Source organism: Neovison vison, chromosome 14, assembly GCF_020171115.1.
Source record: "Neovison vison isolate M4711 chromosome 14, ASM_NN_V1, whole genome shotgun sequence".
Taxonomy (NCBI): Eukaryota; Metazoa; Chordata; class Mammalia; order Carnivora; family Mustelidae; genus Neogale; species Neogale vison.
This window is the reverse complement of record NC_058104.1, coordinates 34,064,510-34,082,023: the sequence shown is the minus strand read 5'-3', so window position 1 is coordinate 34,082,023 and position 17,514 is coordinate 34,064,510. Positions and strand designations below refer to the sequence as shown.

At 53.3% G+C, this 17,514-nt stretch overlaps 1 protein-coding gene across 1 annotated transcript; it reads right to left on the bottom strand.

Annotated features, from left to right (window-relative positions):
* Positions 1-15: 15 nt before the first annotated feature.
* On the bottom strand, positions 16-15,245 carry ERN2 (endoplasmic reticulum to nucleus signaling 2). The gene is made up of 22 exons (XM_044233002.1): positions 15,150-15,245; positions 13,515-13,620; positions 13,140-13,173; positions 12,821-12,893; positions 11,804-11,876; positions 11,555-11,662; positions 11,228-11,329; positions 10,045-10,309; positions 8,101-8,179; positions 7,869-8,016; positions 7,636-7,757; positions 6,614-6,769; positions 6,181-6,349; positions 3,571-3,655; positions 3,236-3,425; positions 3,060-3,159; positions 2,765-2,967; positions 1,458-1,605; positions 1,233-1,360; positions 531-654; positions 382-449; positions 16-299 (listed from the first exon to the last, which is right to left on the bottom strand). Exons 1-22 carry the CDS (start codon positions 15,243-15,245, stop codon positions 93-95), a joined length of 2,784 nt encoding a protein of 927 aa, XP_044088937.1. The 3' UTR covers positions 16-92.
* Between the last annotated feature and the right edge of the window lie 2,269 nt (positions 15,246-17,514).

The window sequence follows — 17,514 nt, the reverse complement described above, 5'->3', positions numbered from 1 at the left end:
CCAGAAGCCCCGGGCTGCCAAGACTCTACCAGTTTTTTTTTTTTTTGCCACCGAGGCTGGCCTCAGCCATGGGCCCCACTCCTGGTCTGGCCTCAGCTCCCGGCTGGGCATGACTTCCCGGCCCTTGAGGCTGGTGGGTAGTAGGGCAGGAAGAGGCTCTCGGAGGCACAGCTCCTCATGGCACCGTACGTGTGGAGCAGCAGCCGTGGGAAGCGGGCCGTGAAGTACTGGACGAAGCTGTCGGGGACGTGGCCGAGTGCCTGCCGGACCTCCATCGGGAGCTCCCTGTAGTGGTGCTTCTGGAGGAAGGGCGAGAGGGCCCTGCTTAGCCATGACCGGGATGCCGTGGGACCCAGGCCCCGCGCAGACCCTAGAGCTCACCTTGTTCCTCAGAGCACGGAGCAGGTCTCGCACTGACGTCCCCTTATATGTCCGGAACCGTCTCAGATCTGTGGGCAGGAAACTCTGGCAAGGCTGACCCCACTGGATTCCCCTCCCTCTGGCAGCCCCACCCCAAGGCCGGCCTCTACCTGTCTGGAGCGGCACAGAGATGTGCTTGTGCCAGTCACCCCGGACCACCGCGGAGCCCCCCGCCTCCAGCGCCGCCACCAGGGGCCCTCGCTCAGACTCCTTCTCCAGCCAGTCGCTGACGTCCTAGGATCCCACAGAGCTCTTGAGCCTTATGACCAGTTTCAGAGGCCAAGGCCCAGGAGTGCCCTGTGGCTTGGGGGAGCAAAACGGCAAAAGCTTCTTGGTTTAGGAAAGGATTGTTGCCCCTCGAGTACAGCTTCCCGGTGCCTTGTTTCCATGTTACCTGCTAGGTCTTCATCAACCAGTGAGGTAGGTACTCTTGTCCTCATTTTACAGATGAGCAAGCAGGCTCAGAGGCACCAAGTCCCTTGCTCAAGGTCACACAAGTGGGATGGGCTATCTGGGCACCAGTGTAGCATGAGTGACAACTAGGGTTGAATGGCATGGCGCATGTGTTATGGGCGGCTGGAGGGTTGGGGGTAGGTGGGGGTGTGGGGTGGAGGCTGGGGCTGGGAGTCTGGTCGTGAGCAGACCGTGGAGGGCCGGCATGGCAACGTATAGGTGCCTAGGCCCGAGCTTGGTTCAGAGAAGGAGCTGGGCTTTCTGGAACAGGCAGACAAGTCTCTTTTCCCAGCCACTCTGGATTCCTCTTTATCACTCAGTACCCAAACTTGGGGCTATCCCCAAGAGTTCCCTCTGACCTGGAAGAACTGGAGCTGCTTGGCTCTGCTCCAGAAGAAGGGGTGGGCTAGCACCTGGTGAGCCAAGGGGCGGGCCTGGGGCAGGGGGCTCAGCATGGCCTCCACCAGGTTCCTGGCAACCACCTTGTCTGTAGGGGCAAATGGAGAGTCAGGGGGATGGCTTCAGGCCCGCCCAGCCCCATGCCCTGCTTCCTCCATTCCCTGCCAGGCCCCATCCCCACTCACCATGTGCCTCTTCCTCCAGGTGAGTCAGGCTGGGAGTCCCTGCAAGGATGTTGGCCTGGCGATAAAGACTCTCTCCAAAAGGGTGGCTGCCACCAGAAAGCACGTAGTAGAACACACAGCCTGCAGAGAAGATGTCCACTGCGCTTGTCTGGGGGCCAGAGAGACCAACATGAGGAGGCTGTCCCTGCTTCCGGGAAGCCTGCCAGATTCAATTCTCCCACAAACTTTTATGTTAGCCAAGGCTTTGGTTCAGACTAGAACTCAAGGATGCTTCCTGAGCACCATCTCCTCGACCTGAGACCTCCCGCCTTCTGCACCACTGGAGAGGGCCCACGGTTTTCGTCCAAAATCTTTGCCCTCCTGAGCTGTTAGTGCACGTGTGCAAGCTGCATTCCTCCAGGCCTACATAGCAGGTAACAGAAGCGAGCGAGGCTGGCCGGGTGCGAGGGAATGAAGCGGCAGTGAGACCTTATGGTCTCCAGGGGACTCTCCCATGTGCAGAGCTGTGATTTTTCCAAAGGATCCAAAATCAAGATTGTTACGTGGAATTTCCCAAAAGTTAAAATACTGGCCACTAATTAAAATCTGTACAAGTTCATAACATCAGATCCTTTAGTCCTTGGGTCTCCGGGTGGCCACTTCCTGCTTTCTCGTGATTTAGACGTGGCTTTGCCTAGCCACTGCCCTTTCCTGCGCTCTCATCTGTGTGCACGATTTCATCTTCCACCCACACACTGACAACTCAGAAATCCATAATCCTGGGGTTTCTGGGAGTCAGACACTTCTCTGGGCTTCAACTATATTTGTTCCTCTGGTGCTCCCCAAACCCTGGATACCAGTGGTTTTCCCTGGCTACCTTTAGAATCACCTGCTCCAGGCTAGTCTGGTCAGAATCACTGGATGTGGGGCCTGGGCTTCTAACTCTCTTAAGGTTGCCAATGATTCTGCAGCACAATGCAGACTGAAAACCCTTTTCTAGCTCAGGATTCCTTAACCCTCGTACTATTGACATTTGGGGCCAGATGCTCCAACACCGCATCTCCCTACAACACAATATGGGGCACTGTCCTGTGCGTTGTAGGATGTTTAGCAGCATCCCAGGCCGCTACCCACCAGATGACTGGTTCCCCTGCCAGGTGTGACAACTAAGAGTGTCTCTAGACAGTGCCCAATGCCCCCTGGACAGTGAAATAGTCCCTGGATAAGAGCCACTGCTCTAGGTAAGAAGGGATGAACTACGCCACTTTACAGATGAAGAAATAGGCTTGGCCACAGCAGGAGAGGCATGGGGCCAGGGAAGGACTCACAGGACTGTCAGAGGGCAGGAGCTGTAGGAGCTCAGGGGCCATCCAGCCTTCCGTGCCGGGGATGCCTGAGCGGAGGCTGAAGCTATAGCGGCCAGCAGGCAGCTTCTTGCAGAGGCCAAAGTCTGAGAGCACCACCCTGCCTGTGCCATCAGGGCCATCAGGCCCGGCGATGAGGACGTTGGCCGGCTTCAGGTCCCGATGCACTAAGAGCAGAGCAGAGCTGAGCAGGGCTGTGGGGAAAAGCAGGGCTAGGGCTGGAGGGCGGGGTGGAAGCAGAGGCAGGGGCAGGGCCTACCTATGTGTAGGGAATGCAGGTGCGCCAGGCCGGACATCAGCTGCTGCAGCGCCATCAAGGGCGTCAGGCCCCAGCGCTCCAGCTCTGGGTTTTCCACGTACTGAAGAGGGGACAGAGCATCACTGTGCAACCTGGGACCCCACTACCACCCCACCACCCCCTGAGCTCTGGCTTACCTCCTGCAAGGAGGCCTGGCAGAGTTCTAGAGCAATGTAGTGGAACTGGGGTCCCCGCTCGGTACAAAAGTAGCGGAGCACATTGGGGTGCCTGTCCGATTCCTGCAGCAGCTGGACCTCCCTCCGGACCAGGCCGAAGCATTCCCGGAGCAGCCGCTTCACAGCCACCGCCCGCCCCTCCAGTTGGCCCCTGGGGAGTTCAGAGAAGGAAGACGAAGGAAAAGGTTCCTTTCTGTACCCGTCTCTGGGAGCCTTTGAATGCCTGGCCCCGCCGAAGGACCCCCAAAGTGCTGTGAGAGTCACATGTCCAGCCCAGCTTCTGGTTACCTACTCACCGGAAAACGAACGTCCCACCTGCCCCACGGCCCAGTACGTCTTTGGGGTTGAAGGAAATCTTGCCCACCACGGTAAGCTGCTCAGCTGAGGGGAGAGGAGAGGGCACAGTCTCAGGGAGCGGCTGCTCAGTCCAGACCCACCACTGCCTCCACCTTTCTCTGGTCTCCCATCCTTCATGCCCAGCCTGGGGCCGCTGCTTCCTCGTGTGTGTCTTAACTCTGTGCCCTCGGCTTTCTCATTTGTAAAGTGGGACTCGTGTTGATGATCCCACACAGCGTTACCGTAGACTAAATGAATGTGTGGAAGGAGGGTGGGGGTACGGGCTGCTATATTATCTTCCTTATCCTTCTCCCTCTTCTGGCATTTTCTGCCCATATTTCTTTCTTTACGTCCTCTGCCACTCTCTCCACCTCCGCCAGTTAATAACAAACCCTTTTCATTGAGGAATTGGCTTCAGATAGGAAGGTGGGCTTGGCACCTGTGAGTGCAGTTCCAGGAAAGACTGACCCCCCAGGATAGGACAGAGCAGCAATGGGCATCTGGACGCAAAGCTGTCCCAGAGTTTGTTCTAGGGAACCAGGGAGCCCCCAGAATGCCTTGGTTTCCTAATAAGAAGGATGGGGTTGGCGCAGGCAGGCAGAGGTCTATAGGCTTGGACAGTTATTGCTCTTCCCTTCGGGTAGCTTGTGAGACACCCCTCACAACGACCCACGCATGTCTGGCCAGGCTGTGCCCTGCTCAGCTCCGAGGGACACCATGCATACAGCTAAACATACATTGTGCCCCAAGAGTTGTGCAGTGTGGTAGCCCCGAGAACACTCTACTCTGGAAGGGCTGCCCACTTCTGTCTCTGCAACTAGCTCTAGGAAAAGCAAATGAGAATCTGCACCAAGATCAGTGAGAAAAGTACCGAGCTGTTCCTTAGCATTGCTCTGGATTATTTTAGGAAAACTTCACTCTCCTCTCTCAAGATACAGGCAGTAACGTAGATTTGTGTACCCGGAGCCCTCAGGAGTGGCTGGGCTCAGGGCCTGGAAACACAGTGGGAAGCTCAGAAGGCAGGGACAGAGTTGCTGGGCTCTGACAGACTCTGGTGGTGAGGGGCGAATGGAGCACAACGTCAAGAACAACAGGGGGGCGCCTGGGTGGCTCAGTGGGTTAAGCCGCTGCCTTCGGCTCAGGTCATGATCTCAGGGTCCTGGGATCGAGTCCCACATCGGGCTCTCTGCTCAGCAGGAAGCCTGCTTCCTCCTTTCTCTCTCTGCCTGCCTCTCTGCCTACTTGTGATCTCTCTCTGTCAAATAAATAAATAAAATCTTTAAAAAAAAAAAAAAAGAAAAGAAGAACAACAGGGTGCTTAGACGAGAGCCATTTTGGGAAAAGATGGAGTGTGGCCTGTCTGGGGAAAGATCCAACTCGAGTCTGAAGACCCCAGGAGACGAGTGTTTCAGGGTGCAGGGAGTGAGTATTAAGGGAACCCCCCCCCAGGGCCAGTAAAGTGAAAAGAGCTGCAACCCCCTGGGGCTCAGGCACCTTTGCAGCTGTGAGAAGAGCCAGCCCCTCAGGAAGGGGACCTGCTCTGTCTCTGCAGGGGCAGGGTAAACAGAGTGGATGTGGGGAGCAGCACTGAAGCATCAGGCCAAGAGTGGGGCGGACTTCAGCCTGAGTTAAGGGGAAAACAGCATGAGGCAGTGGTTTGAGCAGAGACCAGGAGGTGCCAGCAGCAGCTCATGCAAAGGACTGAAGGCTAGTCCAGCCCAGAGCCAAAGAAGCAGGAGAAGTAGCCTGGCTGACCAATAAGAGCATGGAAAAGGCCCCTTGGGGCCATCCTCAGATACTAGGGGGGGCTTGAAAGGGCTAGTTAATTTATAAGGTCTAATTGACAAAAGAAAAATGTTTAAAAGTAAAAAGTCCTAAAGAGAGAAACAAAGGAAAAAAATGAGACTTAGGTAATTTACTGGTACTGTCACCAAATATGTTAAACTAACACAAGTATTATTAACGTCACCTAAGACTGATTTAATAATAATGATACCGGGGGCGCCTGGGTGGCTCAGTGGGTTAAGCTGCTGCCTTCGGCTCAGGTCATGATCTCAGGGTCCTGGGATCGAGTCCCGCATTGGGCTCTCTGCTCAGCAGGGAGCCTGCTTCCCTCTCTCTCTCTGCCTGCCTCTCCATCTACTTGTGATTTCTCTCTGTCAAATAAATACATAAAATCTTACAATAATAATAATAATAACGATACCGGTAACTTCTCATAATGATGTGATACAGTGAGGTGGGTATTGTTACTCCCATTTGACAGATGAGAAAATCAAAGCTCAGAGGAGGAAGGCAACCTGTCAAAGTGAACAGCTAGTGGAGTTAGATCTATACCCAGTTCTGTCTGTGCTGGAGAGTCCTTGAAGGTAACAAAGAATGATGGCAGACATTTCTAGAGTGCTTAACTCTAGGAGGCTGTAACTTACAGGAGGAGGCTGTAAATCCTCTCTTATTACTCAGGCTTAAGCACTGTACTATAGTGACTTCTAATAAACAACTTTGAAGCTAAATCTGCCCCATCTTTTCTCTGTGCCTGACTCTGCCCTTTCCTGTTCACTTAAGCTCACCTTCTGGTTCTTCGACTGCCTGGGCTTGCTCTGAGGGGCTTGGAAGGCTCTTCTTCTTCTGGCCCTGGAGGGTGGCCCCTGATGGTGGGGGCTGAGCATTCTGTGAGATGTGAGGATGGTCTGCTGGTGCCAAGAGGGTCTGCTGCTCCTTCTCCACCAGCTGTTGCTGCTGAAATACAGGGCACAAGAGGACTCAGCCTTGGTCAGGTCCTGCTGTGGTAGTGCCCAGCAGTCGTGCCTGAGACAGCCTGGTACCAGACCAAGAACATACAGAACATAGTAGCAGAGGCCCAGGGAGCTGCTGGGAGAAAGACCGGGGATAGAATCAGAGCTGGGTGAGAGAGAGAGCTACTGAGTGGTCTTGGAGAGGAGGGGCAGGGTTCCCCCAAGGAAAACCTTAAGACGGATTTGAGGTCAGGGGTGATAGGCCTACCTGCCTCATTAGGAAAATAATCCATCCTCCCAGGAGGACAGCAGTGAGGCTAGCTGCCAACAGGTCTTGGGGTCCCAGCCCTGGATACAAGTCTGGGGTTTTCTCTTCAGGATGCATCTCCAGGTTCCAAGGTTTCTCACGGCTCAGGCTCAGGAGCTGAGGACAAAGGAGCTTTCACTCTTAGCACACTATGGAAACCGTAGCCCTTCTACTATAGAAACCCTAACCTTTCTCCATCACCCAGTATGAAGTCGGGCAGGAGTCTGGGTGCTCTCCATGGTGCTGAAGCATCATGGTGTCCCAGGAGCATGGTCTTCCAAAACTAGCTGGTGACCAGCATCTGGGGTGACTGGGGGTGGGAAGCTTTGGCATCACTAAAAAACACAGATACTCTTGGGAAATCACCCAAAAATTCAGATATCCATCTCCAGTTCAGTGGGGACTGAGTGGGCTTCCCAGTTACTCTAATGAGCAACCAGATTCGAGAATTACTGCTCCACCTCATGGCTAGGGTTTTTTGTTTGTTTGTTTTTGTTGTTGTTGTTTTTCCTTCCTTCCATCCTTCTTCTCTCTCTCTTTTTTTAAAAGATGTATATATAGTATTTGTTTATTTGAGAGTGAATGAGAGTGGGGCGGGGGTAGGGGCAGAGGGAGAGGGAGCAGGCCATGGCTGTTCTAACCCTGAACCACTAGTGATTCTTGCACAACCCTCTCCCAGTAGAGCATGGTCTGGTAGTTTTTCTGTTTACATTTCCTTGAGAAATATTCTGTAATTTATACACTGAAAAATTAGAACTATGATCCTTATTTCACAATTTAGATAACCAATATCCTTTGATACTTCTAATATGTTTCTGGCAATAACAACTTATATGTTTGTTTTTCTTCCAGGAGATTGTGTGATGTCAGTTGACCCACGCCCAGATGTACTCCTAGAAGCCTGAGGGAAAGGTCCAATAGCTGCCCTCCCAACCTGCCAAGCCCCCCGCCCCCACCATGTCCTCTGCCCTTCTAGCACTGACCTCCAGGAAGAGGGTGGGGGCCTGTGTGTTTTCTGAGAGTCTGTTCTCAGCAGTCCCACTCTGTGGGGTGGGATGCACCCTCAGCATGGTGGTATGCAGGACTGGGGGTGGCTCATGGTATCCTAAGGGGCAGAGCAAAGGTCAGCTGGCTGAAGGTGACATCAGCCTTCCAGCTCAGAAGCAGGGCTCATAGGCCCTTCATCTACTCAAAATTTGAGCCAGGAGAATCTCACCGATGAGCAGCCACTGGCTAGGAAGGGCTATACTGCCTGAGGGATATCTGACAGCAGTGCTAGGTGAGCCCTTCCGCTCTCCTGAGACTTGGAGTGTCACTTCTTCTGTGGTGGGGCCATCCATGGGGGCCAGGGTCAGTCCACGAGGCTGTGGCAGAAGATAGAGAGTCATGAAGGAGCTCCTCTCCTACCCCATCCCCTCTTTCCAGCCCCCTCAGAGACCCCTTCTTACCACTAGGGCCACCCCTGTATGAACCAGTGCTTTAGAAACATAGAAGCCGGTTTCATCCTTCCCCACGTACAGTGTCATCCTAGTGAGGGAGAAGAGAAAGGGGAGAAGGATGAGTGATTACCACTGTACCTGTGTCTTTGTGTTGTCCTCCCCGACACTGACTCTGGGCTTAACCATGTGACTTGCTTTGGAGAATGAGACAATAGCAAATATAAGCAGTGGCTTGAGAAGGGCTCAGCTAGCCTGCTGGGGCACGAGAGGACCTCATTTGACACACCCTAGGCCAAATATTCCACCAATTATGATAGAGTTGAAAGAGGTCATCTTAAACTATCCAGACTCAGCCAAGCCACCAGATTGCCCACATCAGAAAACCACCCAGCTGACTCACAGCATCTTGAAAAATAACTAATGTTCATTGTTTTTAAGCTCTAGGTTTTGGGAGTACTTTGTTATGTGGCAGAAGCTAACAGATACAAACTCTAGAGTCACGATTTCTAATCTGTGTCTAGCCCAGACCTTTTTCAAGAGCTCAGTTTTCTACGTATGAACTTGGCACTTCATTCCTTACATCCCCTTCCTCCTCTATAGCTCCCTACCTCTGAAAAGGACAGCACTTATGTGCTTCTAGAAACCTGAGCACTTGCTCACAGACCTTGATTCCTTGCCCACAACTGCCAAATTCCCTGATCACCAAATTCTTACTGTTTTCCCCCTTTCATATCTCTTACTTTCCACTCATTTTCCATTTCTAGCATTTCCACCTTATTCCAAAGGGCCTTCATCTCATGTCTGAACTAATGCAGTATTCTATGCATGGACACTTCCTTGTTCTACCACTCTATGATGTTCTCCACACTGCAACCAGAGTTGTCTTTCTAAAATGAAAAGATGATCTAATCACTTTTTTGCTTAAAACTATCCAATGTCTTTTCCTTAGTTTTAGGAGAAAATGTCCAAACATTTCAATGATCCTACAAGATCCCTGCTTAACACGCTCTGACCTTATTCCACACTAAGATCTATTAGTGATCTAATCACTTTTTTGCTTAAAACTATCCAATGTCTTTTCCTTAGCCTTAGGAGAAAATGTCCAAACATTTCAATGATCCTACAAGATCCCTGCTTAACACCCTCTGACCTTATTCCACGCTAAGATCTATGCTCCAGACTTAAATTTCTGTTCCCTGGCTGCCATGTGCATGCTCGATTTCACTCGCTCGCTCACTCTCTCTCGCTTTCTACTCATCCTTCACGTTTCAATTTAGATGTCCTTTCTTCCAGGAAGCCTTCCATGACTGCCTCCTGCCCCCAGTCTCAATTTAGGTAACCTTCCTATACATTCCCATGGCAAATCTATACTTCTCTTTTACCATTCTCTATCATACCTATTACGATTATCCTCTTACACACCCATCTTCCACAATAGACTCTAAGATCTCTGTAGGTAAGAACACAGGCTGTATTATTGTACTTCCAGAGCCTGACAGGTAACTAATACACAGTAAGTGCTCAATTAATATTTGTGTACTGAAGGAATGGATGATCCGTTATTTTCCCAGCCTGTCTCTTTTCCCCTAAGATGGGGACTCTAAAGCATTCAGTACTGTAGGGAAAGGGAAAAGGTTTGTCTTTAACAGTCACTAAGGCACAGCACCTGCCACACAGAACAAGCACCATCCATTCACTGGAGTGGAGCCCCAGAGGCCCCCTGTAGGCCAATTTTGCCCTAGAGTTGGCAAATAGAAGGCTATCCCGAATGTCCTGGGGACACTGGGGGGGGTGGGGGGTGCGGGGTGCTGGGCACTGATTATTTGCCAATCAGTTTTGTAAATAACCAGTTTGAAATATTTTGGCTCCTGGTTCAGCTGTATAGGTGTGTCATGCTTAAACATCCAATCCGCCCAGGGGGCTCCTCCCCAGTCCTCAGGGATGGGCACCTACAGGAGTGGAGTGTCTGAGGTGGAAAAGTCAGTAGCCGTGTCCCGAGGGCCTGAGGCAGGCAGTCGGATGTGGCCCCAGCGGAGGGCGAGGAAATGCAGGGTGTCCCGAGCCAGCGTGAGGTGGGGCAGCCGGCGCAGGCTGTCCTGGTGCCAGGTGTAGATTGCCATCACTGGCGTGCCCAAGTCCTGTGTCCACAGCACCGCCCCGCTTCCTGGGTCCACAGTGAGCAGGAGGCCCATCCCGCAGGATGCCAGGTGGCTCATGTCTGCAAGAAAGACCAGGGAGGTATGGGCAAGGAGCTCTGACCTGAGGCATCTCAGAGCATCTTGGGGGGTGGGGGGAATTCCTCGGAGGGTAGGCCATCAGGAGGGCACCCACATGTGTGGGGGTCAGGTGAGTTCCCCTGGAGGGTTAGGAGGACATGGGAAGCTCAGTCAGAGTGTATCAGGTCACCTTGATCCATCAGGGGATCAGTCAGGGTCAACCGGGGATCTATGTAAGATATGGGGGTCAGTCAGGGTCATCCAGAACTGACTTAGGTGTGTGACTCCGTCCAGGTCACTTGAGAGAGGTCACTTAGAATGTGGGGTAGTCAGCCATGATCTGATTGAGGTCACCCAGGAGATGATCAGGTGGCCTGGAGGCATGTGGGTCACTTGGGAGTCATGTTGGGTGAGAAGGGGATGAGTCAGGGGCCCTGGGGTTGTCAGTTGGGGTATGTTATGGTTACTTGTGTGGGTTCCATGCAAAATGAAGTTGGGGTAAAGGGTGGCTTGGGGACCCCTGTAAGGTCACTCAGGCCATTGGATGGGATGGTCATGATATCAAGGGGGTGGTCAGAATTGCCCGGGGGAGGTTAATCTTCGGGGAGTTCACTTAGGGTCATCTCCTGGGAGTTGTTCAACTTTGAGGGTCAGTGAGGACCCATCAGAGTGTTTGTGGGTTGCTTGGGGTCACTCAGGACAACAGGGGCCACCCAGGGTTACCTGGCTTAACTCCTTTGGAGTATGGAGTGAGGATGTTAAAGACGGCTCGGGGTAAAGGAGGGTCTGGCTGGGGTTGAGGGGGTCACTTAGGGTCGTCCACCAAGGGCGTGTCATTCAGAATGTGGTGAGGCTTGGTAAGGGTTCCCTGAGTCGGAGAACTTGCTCAAAAGTTGGAGCCAGGGAAAGGCAGCACTCACATTTTCCAGGCAAGCTGTCCATGGGGGGCGCTGAGTAGCGTCGGTAGGTCGTGTTCCAGCGCAGGGCCGGGGTCCGGTGGTCGTGCATGGTGACCGTGTACTCTGCGAATGCCCAGAAGCAGGGTGACCAGGAATGCCTGTGCGATATTCCTCCCACACCCACCCCAGGGGATGTCATTGTGCACCCATCCTGGAGGCCAGAGTCTGCAAGGATCACAATCTGTCTGGGTCACCCCTGTCCCCTCAGCTCAGGGCAATGTTTGCAGACTGACTGGGCAGGATTCAACTTGGAAAGCAAATGCCAGGAGTTGCTGGGACATGACTCACGTGTTCGGCCAATGTAGAGGCGTGGGGTAGAGGGACCCTCTGTGGTCAGTGTCATCTGTGTCTTTCCTGACTCAGGGTCCACCACAAACCAGGCATCCTGCTTCCGGCCTGGGGAGATGGAAAGTGGCCCAGCCCTCAAGATGGCCTGGGACAGGGTGTGCTACCTGCTGTCCTGTACCCAGCTGTCCCCCACCCCCCATAACGAGGTCCTCTCCTGGACCTGGACCCGAGGGCTGGAGAGATGCTCACCCGTGTAGAAGACGCCGTCAGAGCTGCGACACGGGGAGGCGTGAACCAGCTCAGGGATGGTGAAGGGCAGCCTCTGAGAAGGAACATGTCCAGGAAAGAGAAAGAGCAGAAAAACACATACAACCTGTTCACTAGAGGCAATCAGTATCATTTTCATTTCCCAGAGAGTGTCAGTAACTTGGCTGTTGTCACACAGCAGGCTTCCGATGGGATCAAGTTCGAACAAACATTCCACCCCATTCCCTGTGACATATCCAGAGTGTTATTCCATAGCCCCCATCAGAGTCCTGCTGTGGAAGACGAATGTCTTCTCTCCCCCGTGGGCATGTCCCTTTGTAAGGCGACCTGTCAGCCATGTCCATAACCAAGTGGAATCTATCTCTTCACCGCTTGACTCTGCACTTGGCCGCAGGACTTGCTTTGGCGGGCAAGACGTTAGCGAAGGTGATACAAGCAAAGTTGGACAAGGGTTTGCGCACTGGCCTTGCCCTTTCTCTGGTTCCCTTGTCGCTACCACGTGGACCGCCCAAGATCTCCCGATGAGGATGAGCGATGCCTGTCCCAGCTGTCCCTCTCAGAAGCCTGCCGACCACCAACCAGCTTTCAGAAAGACAGCCATCCAGCTGACCACAGATGCCGGAGCAAGCTCAGTCAAGACCACCCAGCTGCGTCCAGCCAAAACTGTGATCCCACAAAATGGTGAGTTAAATCAACGGCTGATATTTTTAAGCCATTGAGTTTCAGGGTGACTATTTATTTGGTAAAAGCTAACTGATGGAAGGTTCCCCCTTGAAGCCCCCAGCGTCCTGAAGAAGCCCTGTAATGCCCTCCGGGGCCTGACAGTCTGCGACTCCCACCAGGCCCTTTCCACAGGTGCCTCTGGACAGCCTTCCCATCATGCCCTCTGCAGAGCGCCCCCTGCAGAACCCTCAGACACCAACCATGCAGCCCCCTCGGTGCTCCAGCTAACAGAAGCCCAGGCTCTCTCTCTACCCCAAACTACCGTAGGAAACACACCATTAATCCCTGTTGTTTCTGGGTCCCCAAGACGTACAGGCTGCCATCAGCTGGGTCTGAGAGAAAGGCTGTCCTGTGGGGCAGAGGAGAACAGGGGGAGAGTTAGACACACACCCCCTGGGTTCACGGATACCCCAGTTCCCTCCATCTTCCCAGCTAGTAGGAGCCCACCCTGTGGGAGGCTCCACAGAGCTCTACCGCCAGACTCTTCCCTTCCTTCCAACATGCCCCCATGCCCACTCCACCCAACTCCCTCCACACAGCCGTGGCTTCCGCATCTCCCAGACCCCCCTCCTTCAAAGACCGCGGGTTCACTTACTCGGTGACATACATTGGCCCCTGGATGACGGGATCTGCAGGCACAGGGACATGAAACGTGAGTAACCTCCTCCAACTCCCCGCTGATAAGCCTCGCTCCTGTTCATTGTGTGCTTAAGTGTGTGCCAGACACCGAGCCAAACATTCGTCTGCATGTAATTTAATCCTCCCAAAGAGCTCTGTAAGGGCATCACCCTTGGCCCTGTTTTATGGGTGAGGACATGGAGGCTCAGAGAGGGGAAGTGACTTTCCCAAGGCCACACAGCTGGGAAGTGGTCCAGTTGCCTGCAGACACCGGCTTATTGGATTCTAGATCCCAGAAACTTATCTTCTACGTCACAGGTCCAAGGAAGGAAGGGGATTGCCCCCTGCTCACCATCCTTCAGTGTCCACTTCAAGTCCCCCGTCTGCTTGCTCAGTGCGTGGAGACTTCCGTCCAGGGTGGACACTAGCAGGAGGCTCTCTGGCCTGAGGGTCTGGACCTGAAGTGGGAAACAAAGTCACCTTCTCACAGAAGGGGACAGACAAAGAAGGAAGCATGACCGGCTCCCCTGTTGATGGGAGCTGGGGGGCTCTCTGAAGTCCCTCCCCTTCCCCACCACTCAATGCTTTCTGGTTTTCTAGAGAAGACTGGGGGCCTTTATGAGAGGACTTCACAGCCTCCTAATAAGACTGGTGCTCTTGTCCCCAGCACTATGTAAGAGACTAAGACTTATACAGGGTAGGCAATGAGCCTAAGACCACACAGAATGGGCACTTGAACCACCAAGTCTCTGATTACAGGGCCTGGTCCCCTACTCATTTGCCACACTGTCTGGCTCTCTTGGGACGACCCCTTTCTGCCTCCCCAGACCAGCCCAGCTGCTTTTGGTGCCAGGCCCTAGGGGTCCTCTGGACCAAGGCTTGGGGGCAGCCAAGGGAGAGAGGGCTGGAGCTGCCCTTGCATCGGGCCCCTGCTGGGCTAACTCACCTGCTCTAGCCCCTCCTTGAGCAAACAGGGTGAGGCTGAGTGCCCAGCAGGAACCCTAACATCCGGGTGGCCCAGCCACACCCCTGCAAAAGCCACATCCTGCTCCGGGACCCTCAGGTTTGGAGCTATGCCAGTGGTTTTGGTGGTGAGTTGGAAAACTGCCTCTTAGCCCCTCTCTTTTCGCAGCCTGTTTTCTGGTCTGAGAAGAAGCTGCAGACAGGTTGCCCACAGCTGAGGTGGACTGACCATCATCATGCCTACACTTTTGTTTTTGATTAGCTAACCATTTTTACAATTGGAACTATTTCCATTTTTTAAAATCAAGATTTCTAATTTTTCTCTTTTCTAGTTTTTCTCATTTTTCTGGAAACACCTGCTCTGGCCACCCTGGTCTCGCATTCCTACTCGGCAGTCACGGGTGGACCCAGAGCGGGATGCGGGGCAGGGATCCGGCGTGAACGGCAAACCCACCATGATCCCGTTTGCCGTTCTGGGGACTGCAGGCTGAACAAGTTGAGTTTATTCTGGGCGCCTTTGCCGTCTTCCTGTGTTTCTGCACAACTGGACTCTTACCTGCTGGCAGGACAGGACCTGATCCCCACAACTCCTAGTTATTTATCCCAGATGTTCTGAACCCAGGGTCCAGGTGTGGGTAAGGGAGGCTGGCCATGAACCACCTGAATTTCTCGACAGAGGACCCTGTGTCTCCACCAGGGATCCCAGGACTTTTAGGAGGCCCCCCACCCAGTCCAGGCTGTTCTCTCCACCTGCACCCCCACACTGCAGAAGGGCACACCAGTTCAATGCCTTTCCACGCTGGCACATCTCTCCAGCTGGGTGTTTGTGGGGGCACCTGGCAAGCCCTCAAACCTAGGAGGCTTTTCCTGGCCAGGGTCTGATTTGAGGCCCTCTGGACCTGGAGGAGGGGAAGGCGCCTCCTGTGGCCTCACTCCCCTCCCTCAACCCGATGGCTGAACAACTGCCCCCGCCCCCAGTCCGAGGCCCAGAACTTGGAGGTCCTGCAGCCGCCCCATGGCTCACCTGTGGCCCTGGCGACCGGAGCAGCGCCACGAGCTGGAGCAGGAGCCCGAGGCGGAGCGGGGGCCATGGGCCGCAGCCCCCGGCTGCACTCACCATAGCGGGTCCCTCAGCGCCTCCAGGGGACAGCAAAGACCCTGCCTAGGTAGGAGGAGACTCCGCCCTGGGCTGGGCCACTTGGTACACAGTAGCCAGGGCGCAAGCTCAGCTGGTGTCCCGCCCTTCCCCCTCACCCCCGCCCCGCCTGCCCTTCCCATCACACCCACAAGGGCACCCCCAGTCACTCTGCCAGAGAGAGAGAGAGTGCGGGGAGGTTAGCTGCCGAGGCCATTCATGCAGATGGTCCTGCGCACGAAGTACTCGACCAAGCGCTCCGCCTCCGTTCCCCGTTATTCACCGGTCCCAGCACTACCGATGGAACAGCAGAGGCTGGGCCCTGGAATTCAAGGTCAGACGTCTGCCCTCAGAGCTTGTGCTCTTTGTTACTGTGCTAGGGCATCTTTCATTGAGAGACCGTGGAATATGGATGAACTGATGGGCTCATTCATTCAATAAATACTGACCTATTAAGCAGTCTGGGAGGCGGGCGAGATGGAGTACCTGTCTTTGCAGAACTCACAGCCTCCTATGCCTTCGATACCAGACAGGGCAGCATCCACTCCTTGCTGTGGTGGTTCCAGGCCTTGCTGCAGGCAGACCTCCCCGACTTGGTTCAGAGAGGGCCTGCAGGGATCCCATTAGTTGTCACGTTTGGGCTCATTCATTTCTCTTTCTTTTCTTTTTTTTTTTTTTTTAAGATTTTATTTATTTATTTGACAGACAGAAATCACAAGTAGGCAGAGAGGCAGGCAGAGAGAGAGGAGGAAGCAGGCTCCCTGCTGAGCAGAGAGCCCCATGTGGGGATCGATCCCAGGACCCTGAGATCATGACCTGAGGCGAAGGCAGAGGCTTTAACCCACTGAGCCACCCAGGTGCCCCTCATTTCTCTTTCTTCCTGGCGTAAAAATCACTGCTGATCTGAGGATCATGCAGCTCAGCTCTGCCCCTCTCTGCCTCTGCCTCTCTGTCATCCCTGGCCCTCCTGGGCATGCCCCCACAGTCACAGAAGAGCTTGCTAGCTGGCCCACAGCCTCCACCTCCACCCCAAATACGCCACCATCACCGGGGTCTTCAGTGTCACCTGCTGTGGCACATGCCCCAGACCCAAGCTGTGATTAACTCTCGATTTCCTAGGCTTGTCCAAGTAACCCCATCTTGCTAGGCTGGCACCCCCATCCCTCTGCTGCTCCAAGGATGGGCTGCTGAGAGCTCACAGGTGCCTGCTTTCTCCACAGACTTGCCCTTGGCTGACTGAAGCATCCTGTGCCCTCCTACCCGCAACTGGGAAACAGAAGACTGACCCTTTCCCTCAAGCTGGAACCAACTCTGAGGTACAATTTGGGTTGCGGAGGTCCCTGTCCTTCACTCACTCCCCTTCTCTTAGAGAGTTCTTCCCAGGGTGCAACCTCAGCTTGAGTCAGGACCCCTGCCTCAGGCTCTTGTTTTTAAGAACCTACCTGATCTGAGGCACCTTGTCATCCCATTTTCATCAAATGCAGCCTTAGAAAACCCAACTGCCTCATGGCAAGAAGCCTCTTCTAGAAACGTGTACATCATAAAGTCTTTGGTTTACGTGGTTACTCCTTCAAGCTTAGCTGTTCCAATACTCCCAATTGGCCAGGTGGTCCTAATTTCCTAACAGAAGTGATTGCTTGTCACTCTAGAAACCAGCCTGAGCTCCTGAGGATGTGAATGAGCCCTCCTTTATGCTTTGTATTTTGTATACTATACATCCGCTTTGAAACGTACATGGTGTTTGTTCTTCATGCTTGGATTCATAGTCATGTCTCCTGCAAATCCATTCAATTTGCATAGACAACCTACAAATGAACCCAAATAAATCATTTGTGTGTGTGATGATATGAATAATACACATTGTAGAGACTTTGTAACATTCAGGAAAATATAAATAGGAAGAAGAAAATTCATTCATGGTTCCAGCTCCTGGAAACAGAGTACCTTTGTTAACATTCTGTCATAGTTCTTCCTGTGTTTTGTTTTTTCCTATGCCTATATGCTTTAGGGGGCTACTATGTTCCAACACTAATGATGTTTTCCTTCCTCCAGAGCTTCTTTTCCCCCCAATAGCTCTTCTCTTCAGGCGAGGCTGCTCTGAATTTATTGCCTCTGAGAAGGGAAGAGGAGGGACAGAGAGAAAACAAAGCTTCTTTTAGCTTTTGTTTTTGAACACTTCAGAGCATGAACCTAGACCTGATAGAATAAATAATGAGAGCAGAAAAGTTGAAAAGTCGCTCCCCAGGCTCAGAGA

What these genes read in the sequence shown, in the direction of transcription:
- ERN2 (XM_044233002.1), bottom strand. Translation starts at nt 15,245, where the DNA reads ATGGTGAGTGCAGCCGGGGGCTGCGGCCCATGGCCCCCGCTCCGCCTC. An exon ending in TTATTTTCCTAATGAGGCAG is followed by an intron (nt 6,350 to 6,613) that starts GTAGGCCTATCA and finishes CCTGTATTTCAG; the next exon opens with CAGCAACAGCTGGTGGAGAA. An exon ending in CCTGCATTCCCTACACATAG is followed by an intron (nt 2,968 to 3,059) that starts GTAGGCCCTGCC and finishes CTCTGCTCTTAG; the next exon opens with TGCATCGGGACCTGAAGCCG.